The sequence below is a fragment of the Pezoporus occidentalis genome, unplaced genomic scaffold, assembly GCF_034315485.1.
Source record: "Pezoporus occidentalis ecotype Australia unplaced genomic scaffold, CSIRO_AGI_Poc_V1 ctg291, whole genome shotgun sequence".
NCBI classification, from domain to species: domain Eukaryota; kingdom Metazoa; phylum Chordata; class Aves; order Psittaciformes; family Psittacidae; genus Pezoporus; species Pezoporus occidentalis.
In genome coordinates this window covers 174,098-194,321 of record NW_026914841.1, presented here as the reverse complement: position 1 = coordinate 194,321, position 20,224 = coordinate 174,098, and the positions used below count along the sequence as shown (strand labels likewise).

Sequence of the window (20,224 nt, the reverse complement as noted above, 5' to 3'; positions counted from 1 at the left end):
CCAGACAGTATCTCCAGTATTTCTCACTGGGGAGGGTGCAGAAGAGCCTGTGGCACAGCAAGCCCAGGCAAGGCAGCATTTTCTGAGCTGCACTTAACTCTCTGCAGGAGAGGTTGAGACAAGCCAAAGCCTGGTACAGGGAAGAACCATGGGGCAGGTACTCCCACTTCCATAGCCACAACAGCTCCTGTGAGAAGCATGCCTCTGAGGGCCAGCAAACAACTTGCTGCAGCTGGAAGCCCACCAGATGCTTACCTGAGGCCAGCTGTCACAGGAGAGCACAACCAGCACCTGCTGTCAGCCTAATTCTGTTTGGGCTTTGTGCCTTGGTTTGCTGCTTGTTTGAGAGCCAGGCAGGTAGAAGAGATTAGTCTAGCAGCCCATCAGCACTCACCTGGAACAGGAGGGAACCCTGCAAGATGCTGGGGAACCCTTGAGGCTGCTGCAAAGCAGCAAGACCTTACAAAGACATTACAGCAGTGCAAGAGGATGAAACAAAGAAAATGTGACAATTCAATAAATATAAGCTTTTATTAAGATAGAAAATAGTAAAACTCATGTTAAAATAGACTCCTGCTTTTGGACTGCTCAGAAAAGCCTAAGCCTCACTTTTACCTGCCAGTGCCCACCCAGGATCATGACCCCTAAGCAACGAGCAACACATTTCTGTGCTAACAGCCTCATAGCTCCCTCCTCCCCAGTGACAGTGAAAAACTACAGTAGCAGATGCAGCTGTGCCCTGGCAGGTAGGCAGGTAAGGACTCTCTGTGGGATTATTAGGACAACATGGCTCATGCCCTTGTGCAATCAAGGATCCTGTTTGAAGCCAGCAGTTTTAGGGAAGCAGTGGACAAGGGGGGTAAGGGTGGGCAGGAGGAAAAAAAACCCAAAAACACAGCAGCAGATAATGGCAGCTGTTCCAAGACAGCTAGGAAGGCAGCAAATAAATCTGCTAAAAAGGCCACAGGCCCCAACTGCCTCTGGCCTACTCTTTGCCAAATACCACTGCATGTCCACTGAACATGCTCTGGCCTTGCTCCCCTCTTCCTTCAGTGACACACCATATGACCCTGAAGGAGACTAGCAGACACTGCCAAGTTAAAACTCTGTGTAGCTTACGCAGTTATAGAAAACACCCTGCACCTCTTCCTTCCATGGCCAGCCCAGTGCGAGTGAGTGACTGTGCAGTCTGGACCATCATGTGCTCCCCTTCTCCTCACCAGAAAGGGCCAGGGGCAAAAGTAAAGTAGAAAGCAGAGGCCACAGGACAGCAAAGTCAGATGAGAGACACTTGTGCACCATTGCCAGCACAGCAGCACTCTGGACTCCCAAGTCTTGCCTGCCTTGAGCAAGCAAGCTCACTCCAGTCCCTCATACACAGCCTTCCGTAGCTCTATCGAGAACATCTCCTCCCAGGGCCTGCGGATCCACTCCACCAGGTCTGCCAGCAGCTCAGGGCACTCTGTGCGGATGTGCCAAGTGCTCTCCACCTTCAGAACCTGGGAGAGATGAAAGAGAGTGAGGAGAATGAGCAAGGCCTAGCCTGAAAGGCGCTCATCAGCCCTGAGCTGCTATTCCCCAGTACAGCTGCGAGCTCCTTCCAAAGTGACATTCTCCATCTCTGCCACCAGCTATGGAAATGTCCCTGCATGACTTCTGTACACAGGAGTTTGCTGTGCTCCCCTGCCTCTGTGGTGCACGGCCCTAGGTTAGGATGGAAGATAACAGCCTCAAGTTACTTCTGGCAGGAACAGGACTGGAGCACAATCCAGCCCCCAGCATCTTGTGTGCCCCATGATCCACTCCCAGTTACCTCATCGTAAAGCATCAGCTTGATGTCACAAGGACAGAGACGATAGGTTATGACATTGCTAATACTGCTGATAGGCTGCTTCTCCTTCAAGTGAATGTTGCTCCTAGGAGATGTTTCTGCCCTGTGGTCTTCATCCAAGCAGGGCTGCACCTGCCACTGGTGATTCTCCTCCAGCAGAAACAGCATGCTTCGGGTGCTCAGCAGAGTCACAGGGAAAGCAGATGCCCCTAAAAGGTTACAAGGGAATAGGAGATACTTTGCTGAGAGCCTGAGTCACCACAAAACCAGCTTTGCTTTCCAATCCTCCCCTAGGGAAATCCTTTTCAGCAACAGTAACTGGGTGAACAGCCTTATCCAGCTTCCTGACTGAAGAGGGGGAGAAGGGTAGCTAAATGCGGCTGGCTTTGACCAGCTTATCCAAGTAGCTGCTTGGGCTTATCCAAGCTCATTGCAGGAGCATGTATGTGAAAGACCATCACCCAGCAAGACTTGTCCAGCCTGTGTCCTCATGTAAGGCAGGAAAAGACATTTGAGTCTTTTGACCTCTTAAACGATACTTTATTACTCCTTAAAAGCCAGCAGTTCTGGGCAGCTAAAAGGCTGCCTTTTTTTGTCCTGAATTTGTCTGGCTGCAGATACGTGATGGCTGGAACAGAGAGCACACACATAAAGTTTAATACGAAGTTGGGATGTGTCATGACAGGAAGCAATGCAGTTTTGTCGGGAGTATAAACATCCAGTTGATTTCAGTGGATGCAAATGAAGGCACTAGAACTAGGGAATAAGTCAGATGCACACAAACAGGGAGCTACTAGCAGAACTGGCTGAGGTCACAGGGGATCACAACCCGCTATAGCAACATGTTGCTTTTCTCATCACATCTCACTCTGGGGAATTAGTAGGAATATCAGAAATGGGATGTTTAACTAGTTCTGTCTACTTGGCAATGAGGCATCAGCTGGAACTGCATGCGGTTTTGGGCACCATACTCAAAAAAAGAAGAAAACTATAGAGGAAGAAAAACACACTAAGCTCTTCCAAAGGCTCTTTGTTCAGCTTCAGGAGAGAAATAAGCATACTTCCCACAGATTCCTTCTGGTTCTCATTCTCCGGTACCTCCCCAATAGCCAATGGCAAACAAGGGTGCAAAAGTGGTAACAAACTGGTCAGAATGTGATTAACAGCTAGGTTGATTTTTTTCAGTCTCCCAGGCTAAGAGGACACTGGAATTCTTCACTGAATACTCAAATCCCAGGTTTAACACATCTGGTCCTCAGCAAGCCCTGGAACAGAACTTGATGGGCTCCAGCAGGCTGCTGCTGTCCTACTTCCTTGGGTTCTGGACACCTGCTTCTGTTTTTCCAAACAGAGAAGCCTTTCAGCTCCCAACACAAGCCAGCTGTGTGTATGACTCTTCAAGCTTTCCCTCAGATGAGGGCAATGATCCAGCCCTTAGATAATCTCGAGCTTCTTAGAAGCTGTTCTGAGTTGTCACCAAACCTGGTGTGCAAGACCAGCTGCTCCCTAGAGCCAGGACTTCCATGCAGAAAAGGGCCGGGAGACTCAACAGACATGCAGGAAGAAGCATGCTGCTATCCTAACATATCACAACACTAAAAAGAGCCTTCACCCATGCCCCTGCCCCATCTCACTGCTGGACCAATGTCCCAGCTCTTTTCCAACAGAATGTACACTAAAAAAGCAAGCATGTAAGCAGACAGCACAAGGTGGGGGACACCTGAACACTGAGATCTCCTGTACCTTGTATCAGGTAGGCCAGTAGGTAGAAGAAACAAGTGTCATTTGCAGCTGCAGAATTTGTGGTCTTGGAGTCCAGCAGAGGCCTGGAGGAAATACAACAGTGGGCCAATCAAGGGAGCACTGTTTCCAGTCTAGGCTTACTGTGAGCCAGCTACTGTTCCTTGTCCCATTAGGGAAGAGAGGGACCCGTCTCTTCCAGATGTTGTACAACTCCTTTCTTCTATTCTTCCTACCACGTTGACAGATAGGAACCAAATGCTTCTTGCAAGGCAAGAAAGAAGAGTTTCCCCCTTTCCCTCCCTCCATTATATTATGCTCAGGCTCCTCCAGGAGAGCTGAAGTTGCCCTGCTTGGCTCAGTCCATGACACCCTGCTTGCTCACCCCCTAAGCAGCAGGCACCTGAGCCAGCTGCCTTAAAACTGTGCTGTAGGCTTGGTGCCTCCTCCTGTGCTGCCCTGTTTTGAGTACTATGCTTCCCAGGCACTGCTGGACAAGCAGACGTTCTCTTGTGTCCAAAACCACAACCTCTCAAAGGCTGTTCTTACCATAGCCAATGATGTGGATTCATTTCCACAGTGGCGATTTCCTTCACCTTACTCCTGCGTTTAGCAGGCATCTCTTGCAGGAGATCTAAAGAGGGGGAGAAGGTAGATATCTTTTATTGCAAGCCCAAGGGCAGTACATAATAGCTCAGGATGGTTCTCTAGTTTACAGAGAGGCACTGGAAGTTATGATGCCAGTGGGGTTCTCCCCAAACATTTTTCTGAGCTGGCAAGAAGTAAATTTCCAACACAAACTACAGCGCTCCTGGCAGCTCTCCCATGAGCCAATCTTCCAAATCCTCTTCCCACTCTGTGCCCCCGCTATAGCTTTGCTCTTACATGTTAGGGTTTGCAGGAACTGGTCACAGCAGCTTTGGCTCCGTATCAGCAGATTGTAGGAGGCTTTGGGGTTCTCAAACTCCATTCGCAAGCTCTGGTGGCAGAGTCCCACTTCCAGATGGGAAATATCAGACAGGTAGTGAGAATCATTCTTCTTCAGCCAGTCTGCAGGTTGTCCCCTAATCACAGAGCACAGTCCTCAGCTGCAGCAGGCTATCCTATCTCCTCTCCCACATCATATTGCAGCAGGTTTGCCAGAATAACCTTTGCATGTCCCCACACCTCTAGGGTAAGGCTAGCACAGGCTGGCACTACCCAACACTCACAGCCTTGCTGCAGGGTTCACTTGCCACCATTTGCCTCACCTGATAGCCCCAGTGACTTCCAGCACATAAATCTTGATATCAGAGGCAACCAGGATTGAGAGGAACTCTTCTTGTCGGCCAAACTTCACCATGACCACCTAGAGTACAGAGAGGGTGAGTCACAGCACTGGCCTGCCCCTTGCCAGCCCACCCTTGGAAAGGACTGACTCAAACATACTTAATCTCTCTTCACACCCCACAGTCTCTGCGATGCCACCCCAATGCAGAACTTGCAGGGTGGCACAAAGGACAGCCAAGGAGCTGTAAGAGTGGTGCTCCAGGAGCTCACCTTAAGGAAGCACTGGAACTCCTCGGAGTTCTCCTCAAAAACTTCCATATCCAAGTACAGCTTCAGGCGATGATCCACTGAACGGAAGTCCCTCATGTTCAGGATGCCATTTACAGCTGAGGAGGGCAAAGGGAAGGACTGACACTCCACCCACTGACCAGGTGCTGCCCCGGCACGCAGCCTGGCACCAGGACAGCAGTGTCACCCCCTCTGCACGCCTATTTCCATTAAGTCTCTCCTCTATAAAGAGGCCCAAATCCAGGGATTTCCAGGCACCAGATCTAAATGTGGGGACATGAGGGGACCCTATCACTCCAAAACCTGCTTTTACAGATATACAAAGCTTTGTTCTAACCCCTGTTCAACCTTTGCTCAACTCTTCAGTCACAGGAGGACATCGCTCTGCTGTCAGATTTGGCAGGCAGACAGTTCTTAATCACAAAGCCAAAAAGACATTTCTAAGTTCAGCTGGCGTCAGCTCAGGTCAGCTTTTTGAACCCTGACTTTGACTGGGGTAAAGATGAAGGGGACTAAGGAAGAGAGCAATAAAACTGATTAAGAACACAATTAGGTTTGTCATGCAATTGTATGATCAAATAATTTATACAATAGCCACAGTCCTGCCTGAGAGCACGTACTTCCCAGTGGAGCCTGCTCCCCACCAACTACACTCATCAACTTCTCCTTAGCAGGAATCTTTACATGGGCTCAGTTTTTAATTGGAATCTTGTAATTTGTCCTGAAACAAGAGATTGCTTTATTTCTCACACTTCAAGTGTATGAGACTGAACCTGGCAGACCTAAACACTGATCCTACACCAACTCCTCTTCAGAGGCACGGCAGTCTTGAAAGGCTGGGGGAGATCTCTACAGATCAAGAAGCTGATGGTTTTGCAAATCAGGATTAGACTGCAGTTGCAGTAGAGTCACTTGGTGAGCTGGACCAGATAACCTCCATAGCTCCTTTCCAATTTAAGTTATTCTATAAAGCAGAAGTTGATGCCCAAGCAAAGGCAGTCTGATATATCAGAAATCCAAGGTCCTTCCCAAAATGGATTTGCGAACCTCCTACTAACTGCTGTCTTGCGCAATAGTCCTCACACAGCCACCACACAATCTCTGCTTTGGAAAGGCTTTACCATCTGAAGCTCACAAAACCCACTGAGGAAAGCACAAGTAACCATAGATCCACTAACTATCTCTTCCTATAAAAACACCAGCCTCACAATGTACTTAGGCCAGAGAATAAATGCAGAGGAATTCTGCATATTATTCTCCAAAGGTAATGCTCCAGTTGGCAGCTCACTGGTGCCACAGGAAGCCAGTGTATTTGTAAGTGAGCAGTGCAGCTCCTGGAACAAGACCTTATTACTCAGAGTCTGAGCAATACTTAGGGATGTGGAGCTGACTCAGTTTTCCCTACCTTCAGGCATGAAGAAAGAACAGAATTGGGAATAAAAAACTCTGCTCACAAGACCCATGGTCAGTGCTGCTCATGCTTGATGACACCTCCCCCCCCTTCCCCCTTTCCCATTAAACGGGAGGCAGTGCACCCTGCAAGCACCAGTGATAAAGCCCAACACCAAACTGTGCACACCCCTAAACCCAGCACAGTTACATACTCACAGGGACTCAGATTCCATGTTTCCTCACACTCAGAGTTCAAAGAGAGATGGGAAGGAGTAGGCCCACGAGAAACACCGTAACGGTAGCTCCCCATCAAGCTGCTCCCATTGGTGTCTGTGTGGCTGAAGGACAAGTACTGGCTCTTCATGCCCAGCTCCTTCTTCCCGCAGCGACCATCTGAACTGCGGGAGCTGGAATGGACAGTGCTGTCGTGCTCGCTGCTCAGCTCCGGGGTCCTGGTGCTGTTGTTGGTGTCAGTCTCTAAGCTGTCCTCCCCGCCGATGTAGAACTTCCCACTCTCACTGGCCAGGGCAGGTGCTTCCTCTGGGCTGTCCTGCTGGCTGCCTCCCTCCAGGATGGAGTCTGACAGGTCCTCACTCATGCTATTGGGACCAGGTGGCAAAGGTGTGCTGGAGCATACCTCTGAAGGCAGGATGACCACGTGGTCACTGGAACAACTGGGACAGACTATGGATGCACCAGCTGCTGCAGCATCTGTAGGAGGTTGTCAGGGACAAACTAAAACCAGAACAACTATCCCAACAAGATTTTACTTTTATATATATATATATATATTTATTTATAAATATATATATATATATATATATTTAATCTGCCAACCAGAAACCATCCCTTTCAAAGCAGACAATAGTTACAGTCCAGCTTGAGCAGCTGGTTGAGCAACTCTGTTCAGAATCATATCCTACACACATTCCCTCACAAACCAATGAGGGATTCTGGCTCAGTACCAATATTCACCTGAAACAGCTTTGGTCAGTTTTAGGGTAACCGGTGCATGCTGTACTTGCAATCAAAACTACATCAGGGCTTTGGCTCATGACTTTCCTCCACTTCATGTGCACAAGTGCTCACATATTCCTTGAAGCCCAAGTTCATGACCAGCCTTCCTCAGCCACCTTACACCAGCTTAGTTTATCTTTCAGCCAACCAAACCACAAGCTTGTCATGTCCCTTCTCCAGATCTTTTCATTTTCCTGACCCCAATTCCCAATGCTCCCTTTAACTACATCACAGCAGACTCCCAGCTGGATTTTGGGACTCCCATTACCCTGGTGCAGGGGGAGAAAGTGTCCCAAGGTGGAGGAAAATACTGCAGCAAGGATGACACTTCTGCTCTAACTGCAGTCCTTTAATCCCAGGATACTTTGTCGAACTAGCAGCATCTTCTGACCTAAGACTGGGCGCTCTCCACTCCAAATATAAACTGAACTTTGAAAAATTCAGCAATCAGATGGTGTCCATTCAGCACTAACCACGTCTCAGCTAGAATAACCAAATTTAGTTTCAGACACCCAGAGAAAAATGGGAAAGAGTACAAAGGAGACCAGCAATAAAAACTGGATTGTATGAGATATTGACTGACAAGCACATAATCTAGGGATTTGAATTTATTTAGTCTGGAGGACAGAAGACAGGACTAGTCATGGGGGGAGAACAATGGCCCCCAAGTACAGAAAAAAACAAACAAAACCCACCACCAAAAAAAAAAGAAAAAAGAAAAAAGAGGGGTAAATCATTCCCTATAAAGAAAGCAAGAGTGGGCTTAAGATTACAGCCAGGGAGACTTAGGTTAGGGTTCCAGTTGGTTTTCTGATGTCCAACAGCTAAAGTTTTACTTGAAATACTGGAACTGATTTCCCTAGAAGGCTCTGTTAGCAAAAGCCCTTTAGAACAAGTTAGTCTCTTTGGCAGAACTGGCCACAGTTTCAACAGGACAAGAGACAACAATGTTTAAAGCTTCTCCCAGACTTCGGGTTTCTGTGGACCTCCTTGCACTTTCCAGTACCCCTATATTCTCCCAGACTGCAGGACATGCACAACAGATGTGCTGTTTGCTTAACCTTAAAACAGTGGCTTCTTCCTGCAAGTGAACAAGGGAGGCTCTTCCCTGTTCAAGTGGGCCAGGTGAGAGTATAATAGGTTTTAATTCCAGTACAGCCAAGTTATCACCCTGTCCTATACATTTTGTGCTCTACACCACAGCTGCCATCCTCGCAGTCTGCCTGGACATCAGCAAGCATTCTTTTTCTGGGCACTACATCCTACCTTGATGTGAGGCAAGTAGGGTCTCCAGGATTTTAGCATCTTCAACATCTGAAGGACAGGAACCTTGATGCCAGGAAACCAGGGACTGCAAAAACTCCTGCTTGCATTTTAGGCACTGGAGCTTTGTGGAGCCCTTCTCCTGGTCCTGATTTCGCTGGTTCTCCTCAACAGCTGGGGACAACACTTCAAGGACACACTAAAAGTAAATGCACAGTGAAAAGAGTGCTAGCAGGCAGCTATAACTATCCTAATGAAAGCAAGCCTTTGACATCAGCAAGTCTCCTCACATGCCTCATTACAGCATTTTAGAGTGCAGAGGGCACAGGGCAATTTCCCAGCTAACAGAGTACAACGGCCAGTCTGTGCAAGACTTGCCAAGGGTACAGAGCTTCACTGCAGAAGACCAGATAAACTGTTTTTGCAGGTCTGTGCCTTGTAGCTACATAGTGATGGGCTCTCCCTGGAACTCTGGTCTCAAAGGTCCTATCTATTTGTGCCTTCTAACAACTTGTTTAAATGTACTTAAACAACAGTAGCTTGAGAAAAATAGTTGGGTTTGAGACCAGAGTCCCTAAAGCAGCTGTGCAGACCACAGCTGCCATAACTCTCACTGTCCAGAGGGCTGAGTACAGGCTAGTGTATCACTCAGCACTCAGGAAACATGCACATGCACAACAAGCAACGATCACTAACTTGACTACTAATTTTTCTCCCCAAGAGCATCATTTATGCTCCAGGAGCTCCACGGCTAATGGCCATACTCACAGGGCCTTCTGCAGGTCATACACGCAGCAGAAGAAAACCTGAGCTAACAAGCCAGACATGGGCTGCCACAGGGCAGTGGATGCACACATATTCTCAGAACAGGGGCCCTGTGCTGGCTGGAAGAATTCAGTGTGTCCTCTAGTAACACTGCTGCCCTCCCCAGGCTTCCCCCTCTACCTTCCCTACCTGCAGGCATTGCTCTGGGCAGTCCTCAAGCACCACATACTTGCGCTTCTGCCGGTCCTTGCGAATGTAGCTGAAATGCAATGTGAGGATAGGGAAAACTCGCTCCAGGTCCTGCAGGAGACAGCAAACACCAGCTCTAGAAAGAGGTTGTAGTTCCAGTATACAGACATCTGTTTGAACTGGCTGAAACATAACCATACATGCACTTAATTTAGTAAGCCCTGAGTAGCCCACCACAGCTTATAGCATTTGGGAGCTCAGTAAAATGGGCATAAACAAACCAATAAATAAATAAATAAGTTAAATAATAAAGTTTACTAGTGCTAAGAATAAAGCATTTCAAACAAAGCCCCCTTTCACAGAGGTATTTCAGAAGATCATCAAGCCACAAACATTCAAGACATACAAAGGCAGGAAGAGAAAAACGAACTGGAAGCTTTTGAGGAAAACAGTATTAAAAGAGGCAGCATGTGAACATGTCCATGCGCACATTGAATGTTACAATCCTACCACAAGGAAGAAGAGATTTCTCCTTTCATCGGAACCACAAAAACTAAATAGATGCTAAAGAATGCACCTAGAGCAAATGGAAAACTGTCCAGTGAGCTACCAGTAGCTTTCTAAACATCACACTAGGCTTAGTGCTGTACTGTCTAAGAAAAAGTGCAATCCACAGTCCTCCAAGACTATGGTTATATCCCAGTGACGAATAAATGGGAAAGAGGTCTACATTTCATTTAGACTCCTCTTGATAAGTCTCTCAATCCTGCACAAGTCCAGAGATTGTCTTTTTTAATCCACCTTTGGAACAGAATTGATGCTGGCTATGCTGCATTATCACAGGTACTTTAAGCAATACAGATGCATTGGGTAGAAGAGAAGCTCAATCAATCAGGCTTTGCACAAGCCAGGAAAAGACTTGCAGGGTACTCTGACAGAAGCCCAAATCCATAATGCTGGCTCACACAGGTAGTAAAATGCCAAAGGCTCACACAGACAGAACTCACCATCCTCTTCCAGCTTATCTCTGAGGTCTCCACCTTCTGCAGGCATTTCAGCTCCAGCTTGTGGAGGACTCTGGCAGCCTTCAGTTCCACCTCAATCACATGCTTAGCTGTGACTCGCAGGAAGATCCACTCTGGCTCTGGGTCCCCTTCACCTTCTATTTGGCTCACCAGCACTGGCTGGCAAAGGTCCACTGTCAAACAAGACACAGTACAGGTTAGCACACACAGCAGGCTTCAGGACTGCTTGGCCCAAGTCCTTAGAGTTCCCACTGTACATCATGATAAAGCTTCAGGGATGTCACATTTGATCCATTTATTCTGTCATCACCCAAGCCCTCAAACATAGCAGTGAAAGGACCAGTTTACCTTCTGGTTTATCCTCTTCTTCATCCCCAAGCATTAGCTCATCTGCCTCCTCTTCTCTCTGTTCTCCTTCCACAGGCTCATCTAGCTGTTCTTTATGCTCTTCCTCCTTCTCAGTGCCACCCGAAAGGGGAGAAGATTCTTTCTGGGATACTTGGGATTTTCCTTGCTCTGGGTCAGAGCTCTCATTCTGCAAGTCCATTGCAGGAGGTCTGCCTGTGATCTCATCTGCAGAGTGACTACGGCAGATGACAGGTACTTGGTCATGGTCCTCCAGGTGTCTCTTGTATTGCAGCCAGTCAACACCAAAGCGAGCTCTGAAGCTGTCCAAACGCTTCATCTCCTTCTGATGCTGTAGAACCAGGCCTTCAGAGAAAAAATTTGGGAAGTATGAAAACAGCCACCATGGCAGAGCACTCCTTTATGGGCAGCTCAATTGCTGTGTTACTGAGGAAGAAGCCAAGCCTCACCAGCAGAGAGAGATAAAGCCTGGGGCTCATGTTCTGTGTCACTGGGCTCTGAAATGCTTGCTCTGCGCACTTTGACTTTTCCCTGAAACAAATGGGATAAGAATAGTTGGAGGCTCCAGAACAACCAAAATGTCATCTGATGAAGGGCTCTGCCAAGGGTTCATAGCTGTTACAGTGCAGAAGTACACCATGAAACATTTATCGCAGTATAACAAGATTGACATTAAGCCCAGCCCCTTCCTAACACACAGCACTACTGTCAGAACAAGACCGCAGCTCACTGCACTGGGCTTCCACATCAAGGCAGCCCCTTCACCGAACATGCCAACTGCATGGTTAAGAAACTGTCTCACTCCCAGACCTTGCTTTTCTTCCGAGGGAGCCTCACTGCCACATTCTCTGCTGGGGACTGACTGTCACTGAGGTCTGCAGCACAGGAACTGTCCAGAGCACTGCGGTCCAGCGTGGTCTTCTCTGAGGTAGAAGTGTGGATGGACTGTGACACACTTAGCACAAGTCTTGGAAGGTGCTAAAGCCAAAAGAAGAGAATGCTTCCTGCTGAGTGCAAAGGGAAGACACGATAACCAAGCCACAACTCAGGCTGACAGCATTCCTGCCCCTCACCCCAAACTTCCCCCATTGACTGGATTCTAATTTAACTCAATCTCAGCATTTCTTAAAAACAGCAGATGGAAAACTAATAACTGTTTGTTTTGCTGACAGGTAATTCAAGTGTCAAGTACCAGATAGTACCTAAAGAGGAAACAGGCAAGGCTCCAAGTTCTGCAAGGCTACATATGAAAAATCAGTTACCACGGCCAGTCCCAACAATTACAAGCAATCAGCATGGACTGAGCCAAAATGGACTACATCAAAGAGTCAAGGCAGCCCATACAGATTTAATGGGACACATGACAGTGCAAAAACCTGTCAGAGTTCCCACTCCCAAAGACAGTAAGATCAGTTTACAGCAATTGTACTTACCAGTAGGTCCGAGGAAGAGAGTGGCTCCCCATCCAAGAGGAACTGTAATTAGAGATGCACTTGCAGTCAGATTCCTTTTGGCTGGCACATACTCAGGACAACATCTGCTGACTCATATTCCCCTTCAGGCCACCCTAGGATTGAGATCTCTGGCACAAAACTGCAAAGACTACCAGAAACAATCCTGTTCCCTCCTATCAATCACTTTTTCAGTTGTAGCTACTTGATCTAATAGCATATGAGGTCAGAAGGGACCACTGTGTTTCATGTTTACAGACTTTACGACCCACAGAAACATATCCAAGATTGCAGAAGCAATAAAATATATTTTTGTACAACAACTTACAAATTGTTTTGAGTGGTACTCACTTCCATCTCAAAGCTTTTTCCCTACTTCTAGCCTGAGTCTACCTAGCTTCCAAGTAACTTAAAGGCTTGTGAAATCTTGTTCCAAGATGCAGACTGAAGACAACGAGTCCAGCCATTTGACACTAATACGAAGGGAGATCAGCTCTGGAACACCTCTGACCTTTAGCAAGCAAGTTTACTTTGTTAAACTGCCAGAACACTGTCTTTGCTGGCTTCTTAAAATAAGATTACCAAGAATTGACCTAAGCACCAGAGTGCAAGGTAAACAGTGATGACAGCTAGCTGAAAGCAGAGTGATGGGGAGAAAGAAAAAGATGGCCACAGCTGCCAAAGGAGTATGTAATTAGGTAAAGTGGGCCAGGATAGTGAGTGCCCTTCTTTGCAAAGTCCAGCTATATAGTCACTATCTGACAGGAACAGAGTACAGTTCTGGGACCATCAGCAAGCAAAACTGATGAAGTAAAAAGATGTATTAAGATCTGAGGTCTTGCAAACCTGAGATCAGCGTTCAACTTTGTCTGCCCTGGCCAGCATACCACATAAAAAACACCAAATAATCCCATTCCAAACAAAAAAAAACAAAACAGAACAACCACTACTGTTACACCACTGGAATAAATTTTCATGTTTATGAAATTCTTTCCCTTCATTTTCCCTCAAGTGTCAGAACACCCTACACGTTCAACAGCAGGGACAGAAGGCATGTGGCTAATACTCACATTGGAGGAGGCTGCCCGGGGGGACAGATGTAAAAGGGTTGCAGATCGGTGGTTCTGATGGAACCATAATGGGTTTCCTTCTAAATACAGCTAGATAGAGGGAAAAAGAGAAATTGTCATGAGAAGCAATATTCTATACCCCGACCTAATCTGCCTGCAGGCTCCAGGCCTTCTCTTTGCCTCAGGAAATATTCTTGCAGCGGAACAGTGATCAAGCCGGGGAGGACTAAGCTTTTACAATGCTTCCTGAAATTTGTTTAACAAACACAGATGGAAATTAAAGTACTTCCTACTCATGCCCCTGAATCATTAGCTTTTTCAGTACTGACTGAGAAGTGTTGAGAGACCAGTCCTCTGCAGGCTGTCTTCCTCACAAGCACTATACTGACAGCAGTTACCCTCCTTCAGACTTCTCCTAACACAAAAAATCCACAGAGGATTAGGGGAGGATCTTTACTGAACTTGACAGTGTAAAACTGTAAAGGGGGAGCAAGAAGGTAGGGATCAATATATGGAAAAAGTTTAGCTTGAGCAGGGGTCACCCAAAATGAAGACTGAAGTGGGTCTCTCAAGGCTCCCCCATAAGCTTCCCACATTAAATTAAATGCTCAAGAGTTGAACTGATTCTTACCACACAATCGCCACCTTGCACCCCCTGACCATAACCTACCAACCTATCAGGCTTTGTGCTTACTTTTTTTACATAGTGCAGGGTGGACAATGGTGCCAGCTGGGCATGTTCCAGCAGCAGGTTATAGGCCACATCCAGGTGCTGCAGATTCACCAGCTGTTCAACCCCTGCAAACAAAGCAGGGGGCCATCAGCATGCTAGAAGATATAACTCAAGAACCTCCCACCTACCCCTTTTCCCCAGAATTGAACTCTAGTAAAAATAGCTGTGCCCAAGTTCTCAAGTTTGGTTCCTCCTGAAGGAAGAGAGAAAGGTCTCAAATTCAGAAATGCTCCTCCTTTGTGGGCTCACCATTAATGCTGTCAAGCTCATTGTTGCGCAGGATCAGAGTCACCAGCTTGGATCTGCTGAAGATGCCAAGGTTTGGCACCCTGGACAGGAAGTTATAAGCCAGATTGAGGTACTCTAGTTCTGTAAGGGTCTGTTCAGAGAGAAGAGCAGCACTGGATCAATTGGGACCTTGGTTCAAAGCTTGACACTGAACTCAAGACAGGGCACTAACCCCTTCCATTTCTTCCATCCCACCAAAGTCACCCAACAAGTGACTATTTCTGCAGCAAGATTCTGATGTTCACATTTGGAATGGTTTGTCTAGGTGTGCTCATCAGGTTCCAGCTGCTTTACAAAATTTGCTAGGAGCAGCTTTCTCCCTCCTCATCAACTTCAATGGAGTAAAGGAAGAGACTGAACCCCCTGCGCCTCACCAAAAGGACTAAATTACCAAAAGAAGCCCTTTCTTACCTGTGCAAGGATGCTGCTGAATGATACATTGTGAGCCCCTCCAACTCCATGAAAAGCTGTTTCAGAGCTTCTCTTAAAAGAAGCAGATCTAGCCCAGAAGAGCGGGGATTTCACTGCCATTCCCCAGAGACACAGATGCTACCATGATGGACTACCACCTTTCTAAAATAACTGACAGGAGATTTCTCAGAGCGAGAAGGAAATGCTACAGGCAGTCTGAACAAACCAAACAGCAGTCTCTACAGCCCCATGCCAGCTGCATGACTCGCACCTGCTGTACAGATTACAGTGAAGTCTTGGCCACAGTGGAGTGCACACTGCATGGGTGACTGTATGTACAGTGTATGCTGTATGTATTGTATTTATCACTCAGGCATGCTGGAGTGCCAAGTGATATATACAACTAAGTCTTCTGTCTTACAACAGGTGAGGAACACTGCCTTCTCTGCCTCAATAGCACAGACGCTGAACACACAGGGCCATAGTTTCAAGGCTGCAAGTACTAGCTCTAAATCACATGCCTGCTGGTCCACATCTTTAATTTCTTTTGTTATACTTCACCTAGCAGAAACATGGTCAATGAGTACAGCTCTTTAGCAGTGTCCTCTCCATTCAAGGAAACTCTGCTGCTCAGCCCAAGATACTCACCATTAAATAGTGCTCACAATCCTGGACCTTGTTGTGACTCAAATCCAAAACTCTCAGAGCATTCAGCAATTGCTGGAGGATGAAAAGATACTAGATCAGATCCTACAGATGTCTCCACTGAAGCATGGAAACCTTGTCCTGATGGGAGTGGCCAGCAAAATTAACACTTCCCACTCCCTCCCACCTAGACCTAGCAGTATCAGTAACGGAGTGCCCGGTTTCTTGGCTATGATTATCTCCTCTCTTCCCCTCAGTCACACAGGAAGGATGCCCCACTCACCAGTGAGTCATCCAAGGCAGTGATAGAGTTATAGCTGAAGTTCACAGTCTGCAATTCCAACCATGGGAGAGCACAGCTCAGATCACCACCACATGCTGAAATGATTTCCTAGGAAGAAAGGAAGAGCCATTCCTTGATGAGTACTAGCCGTTACAGTAACAGCAGATGAACACAGGAAAACAGCTAGTCTGGAACACAGCTGACATATTGTGCTTTACAGACCCTGCCTTGCCTAGAGTGTCAATTACTTTAATGTCACTAGTTCAAGTATTTGGAGGTGGTGGGAATTCCACTGCTAGATACTTAGAAAGAAGGGGAGATGCTTTTGCTTCCTACATTCAAGTGGCAACAGTTAACACATTACAATTCACAGGCTCTGAACACTTACACACAAAAATTCATGCCAGCAAAACCTTTTCCAGACTTGCATAAAAGCAGAAGATACACAAACCCTGACCAAATAACTTGTGCTCTGGCAGACAAAAGCTCTCAAAGCACTCCCTACCAGCAGCTCCTGTTTCCCAGCAGGCAGCTGCTTCTGTGCCACAGACAGAAGCCCAAGTTTCACAGCTAGCACAGCCCACACTACTCAGTTCTCCATGCCTGGAGCTTGCCTCCATGTCTCAGAAACCTGCTGGGCACCAGCACATACAAGACACTGGGGCACAGCATTCTCTCTGACAATCAGCTCTAATTTTATGCTGCTTTGGTACAATGAAACAAGCCTTGATCAGCTGCTGGCCTCTGAATGTAGAAACAGCCAGACACAAAGAATGGTCAGGCCTAGCTGATAAAAAAAATTGGTCAGAGCTAGGAATCCTTAAGCACATAAAAAGGAGACTACAGTGCATACATGTATCCAGTCAGGAAATATTTCAACATTGTTTGAGTCAGGAGTAGAACCCCACAACAGGGAAGAGAGAAAAAGCCATGTACAACGTGGATGGATAAGATGGTTAACACTGCCTCTTACATCTCTCCTGTGAGAAGGGCTGTAGGATCAAGACAGCCTTTCTGCTGCAATTTTCCTCACAATTTGTGTAGCTACACTCACCTCCAGTGTACTGATACATTTGCAACAGGTTAGAGATTCCAGCTGAGAATAGACAAATCGCAGTCCTCGGAGACAGTGCGGAGGGACAGACCTCAACTGCAACAGTCATAAGAAAGTAAGGACAACGTACATCAAAATATTACAGTGTAAGAGCAGCAGTCCACCTCTGCAAGGGATCTTCCATTTCCCTGCCGGAGCCCTCCCTCCCTAGCACTCCAGCTTTTGCTCATACTCAAGCTTCACCCTGAGCAAGTGTTGTCAGAGTTTAGACTTAGCCTTCTAGGGAGGCCAGAAAAGCCAACCCATCTTATAGGAGTAGAGACATTCTGCAACAACAAAACTAAGTCGGTAAGACTCAAAGCCAGTTCTACCTCCAGTACTTACTTCCAGATGCCGGAGGGACTTAAAAGGGAAGATCTTCACAGCCGATTGCAAAATACAGTTCGGAACATGAACAAGCTAGAGAAATCAGAAAATAAGTCTCACCTCAAGCTCAATTTGTACTGCAATACTCCCCTCCTGATGCACTGACTGCAGCACCTTAAACAGATGCACCCCCCCTCCAGCTCAGGTGTTCACTAACAAGCTCGCTCCCGGTGCTGGTATCAGGACTGTCTTGCGGCCCCATAGTACAAAAGAGCTCAATGAGAAAAGCATGTTAGGTAGCACAAGACCACCATAGAACTCCTTTTCTTCTCCCCTACCCATTAGGCTTCACCACTTTCAGAACCAAAGGGATTCCTCACCAGCCCCTGCTAATAAATCTAATAAGTAAAGACAACTCTAACTGCCTGAGCTATGTTCATCGAGCAATTGAGCTAAACTAGAACACTGGTGGGAGGTGTGCACATGCATTTCACTAGAACAGGCCAAATAAGGCAAATCACAAGCAGATACAATGGAAAACAGAGCTGGTCTGCAAGACATTGTTAGCATTAGACTGAAGTACCTGCAAACCTCCTCTTTGCATAATGTAGTGGAGAATTGCACCACAGGGTAGCTAGGCTGTGTTTATGTTCAAAGCAGCTTATTAAATTCAGCTTCTTATGCTTTCTATAGAGAGTGCATAAACAGTATTTAAGACAAAGCAAGTAATGTAGTGGTTAACACTTCCACTGCAGACAGCAGAGCACAAATGGAGAGACCATCTCTGCCAGCTACATCCACATTCACACAGAAGTGACTCATCAGATGCAGAACAGACATCCCAAGGCCCCATCACTGCAGCCACTTCCACAGTTACAGCTCTGGTGGGGATGAATCACTGCCCACTGCCTGACAGCCCTAATGCAACATGTTGAAGAGGACCATTTGTAGGGGAAGCTCTAATGATCAGTTTAGTGAAGTTTCTTTCAGATGCCATCCTTGCTCTATATCCTGTCTCGGCCATTTGTCACTCCATTGTCCTAAGAATCTGATCAGGCTGATACAATTACCACCTTCCCCAAGCAAATCCACACCACAATGGGCAACTTCCCGTTCTTTACAAGTCTTTTACAGAAGGAGCCTATTTTTTGTTAACACCAGCACTCACCACAACATCTTCCTGCCTGCAGCAGCCTTCTCACCTCCTCCTGCCAGGAGACCTGTGTTTCTCCACAGGCTCCGGGGCCCCCTCCAGTCTTTACCCCCAGCACACCGCTACAAAACGTTCCCAGCAATATTCAGGTAATCTTTCCAATCTGTCTCAGGAAAGCACCTTTAAAGACATCACATGATGTAGCACTGAGCCACAACATCTCCTGAGCACTGCTGTGTAACCTAAGAACAGCTGCTAATTCCCCTTCCCTTTTTAGGCCCATTTCACCTCTGCTACCCTCCTAGCGCCAAGTACAGCCTCATAACACACACCACCTTTCAAAAAGCCCTCTGAAGAATCCCTAGCACTGTACCTTTATCTTTATTACAGACTTCTTAAAATTAACAAGGACATGTTACTAGCAATGTCCCATGCTGCAAAACAGATCAACCAGAACTACTGCCCAGGCAGGAGCATGTAAAACTCAGAAATAAACGGCAGAAGTTATGGGTGTATACAACACGCAGCCGCTCTGCTAGAATAACCTGGCTCTGCTGCCTCGCGCAGATCAATCATCACTCAGGGAGCACTCAGCTGCCAGATACTGCCTGAATTGCTCAAGCATTTCAGGAAACAATTATTTTCCCAACAATGTCAACACATTACCAAGGTCAAAACGTAATTAACTCCTGCTGTCCCTGTTTTCAACTCTGAAAAGCTATCAGTTGAGTTGCATGGCTGATCCTAGGTGAAGCAGGTACACATTGAACTACAATTCCATGCAATAGCCCTGCAAGAGCTACCCGACCCACGGAAGGTGGGGTCAATGGGAACCAAAGGCCACTCTGAAGCAGACAAGTTGTGTCAGCCACCTCTGCTGCTAGGCCCTGCAATGCCCCAGCCCCTCACGTCCGCGGCAACGACAGATACAGACCTTCAGGGAGTGAGTCTTCTGCAGGACGTCAAAGAGGAACTGGGCCTGGAGAATGGCGGTGGTCTCGGCCGGGTGCGAGGGCAGGGCCACGAAGCCCCGGTTCTGGTTGCGGGAGCCCAGGTGCTGCTCGAAGACCTGTGTGAGGTGCTGCAGAGTGGGGGTGAGGAGCGTCAGCGTGCTGGACCCATCCAGGACGAGGTCCCCTGCAGGGAAAGGGAAGGACGGCATGGGCCGTGAGCGCTGCTGCCCCTGCATCGGGGCCTTCACACCGGCCCGGCCAGACCCGACCCGCGGCTGCCACCACTCACCCGCTTCCTGCAGCAGTCGCGCCAGGCCGCACACCAGCGTCTCCGTCTCCGCCATCTGCAGCGGGGGAGAGGCCGAGGCGGCGGAGCCGAGGTGACCTCGGACCGGCACAACCCGGACCGGACCGGACCAGCCCGACCCGCACCGCCACCGGCCTCTCGCACTTCCGCGTTACCACCGAGACGCGCTCTTCCGCCCCACTAGCGAGGTGGCCTCCGCAGCTAGAGCGCCGCCACTTACATCCGGTTGCCATGGAGCCCGCCCCAGCGTCCCCCTCCCGCCCGGCGGGGCCCGCGCCCCTCGGCCCCCGCCCCGCAGCCGCCCCGCGCTGCCGGGGAAGCGCCGCGCCCCGCCCCGCCGCCCAGCCGCCGCTCCGGTAAGCGGG

At 47.9% G+C, this 20,224-nt stretch overlaps 1 protein-coding gene across 3 annotated transcripts; it reads right to left on the bottom strand.

The window, feature by feature from the left end:
- Positions 1 to 512: 512 nt before the first annotated feature.
- STK11IP (serine/threonine kinase 11 interacting protein) lies at positions 513 to 20,077 on the bottom strand. Of its 3 annotated transcripts, XM_062626352.1 has the most exons (25): positions 19,842 to 20,077; positions 19,534 to 19,680; positions 18,030 to 18,133; positions 17,465 to 17,539; positions 17,081 to 17,176; positions 16,027 to 16,134; positions 15,747 to 15,818; positions 14,649 to 14,778; positions 14,361 to 14,464; positions 13,667 to 13,756; positions 12,579 to 12,620; positions 11,956 to 12,123; positions 11,595 to 11,676; positions 11,128 to 11,490; positions 10,762 to 10,952; positions 9,755 to 9,865; positions 8,804 to 8,999; positions 6,737 to 7,231; positions 5,111 to 5,226; positions 4,822 to 4,919; positions 4,457 to 4,635; positions 4,121 to 4,205; positions 3,575 to 3,657; positions 1,814 to 2,040; positions 513 to 1,499 (listed from the first exon to the last, which is right to left on the bottom strand). In XM_062626352.1, exons 3-25 carry the CDS (start codon positions 18,048 to 18,050, stop codon positions 1,359 to 1,361), a joined length of 3,273 nt encoding a protein of 1,090 aa, XP_062482336.1. In that variant the 5' UTR covers positions 18,051 to 18,133; positions 19,534 to 19,680; positions 19,842 to 20,077; the 3' UTR covers positions 513 to 1,358. The 3 variants fall into 3 exon arrangements, with proteins under 3 accessions (XP_062482336.1, XP_062482334.1, XP_062482335.1); XM_062626350.1 differs by lacking the exon at positions 18,030 to 18,133 and having other exon boundaries at positions 19,534 to 19,736; XM_062626351.1 differs by lacking the exons at positions 15,747 to 15,818; positions 18,030 to 18,133 and having other exon boundaries at positions 19,534 to 19,736.
- Positions 20,078 to 20,224: the final 147 nt, after the last annotated feature.

Bases quoted from the DNA above. Each gene is read 5' to 3' on its own strand.
- STK11IP (XM_062626350.1), bottom strand. From the start codon at position 19,896: ATGGCGGAGACGGAGACGCTGGTGTGCGGCCTGGCGCGACTGCTGCAG. The intron at 12,124-12,578 runs GTAAGTACAATT...TTTTGGCTTTAG, and splicing joins TCTCTTCCTCGGACCTACTG to CACCTTCCAAGACTTGTGCT. The intron at 4,636-4,821 runs GTGAGGCAAATG...CTCTGTGATTAG, and splicing joins GAAGTCACTGGGGCTATCAG to GGGACAACCTGCAGACTGGC.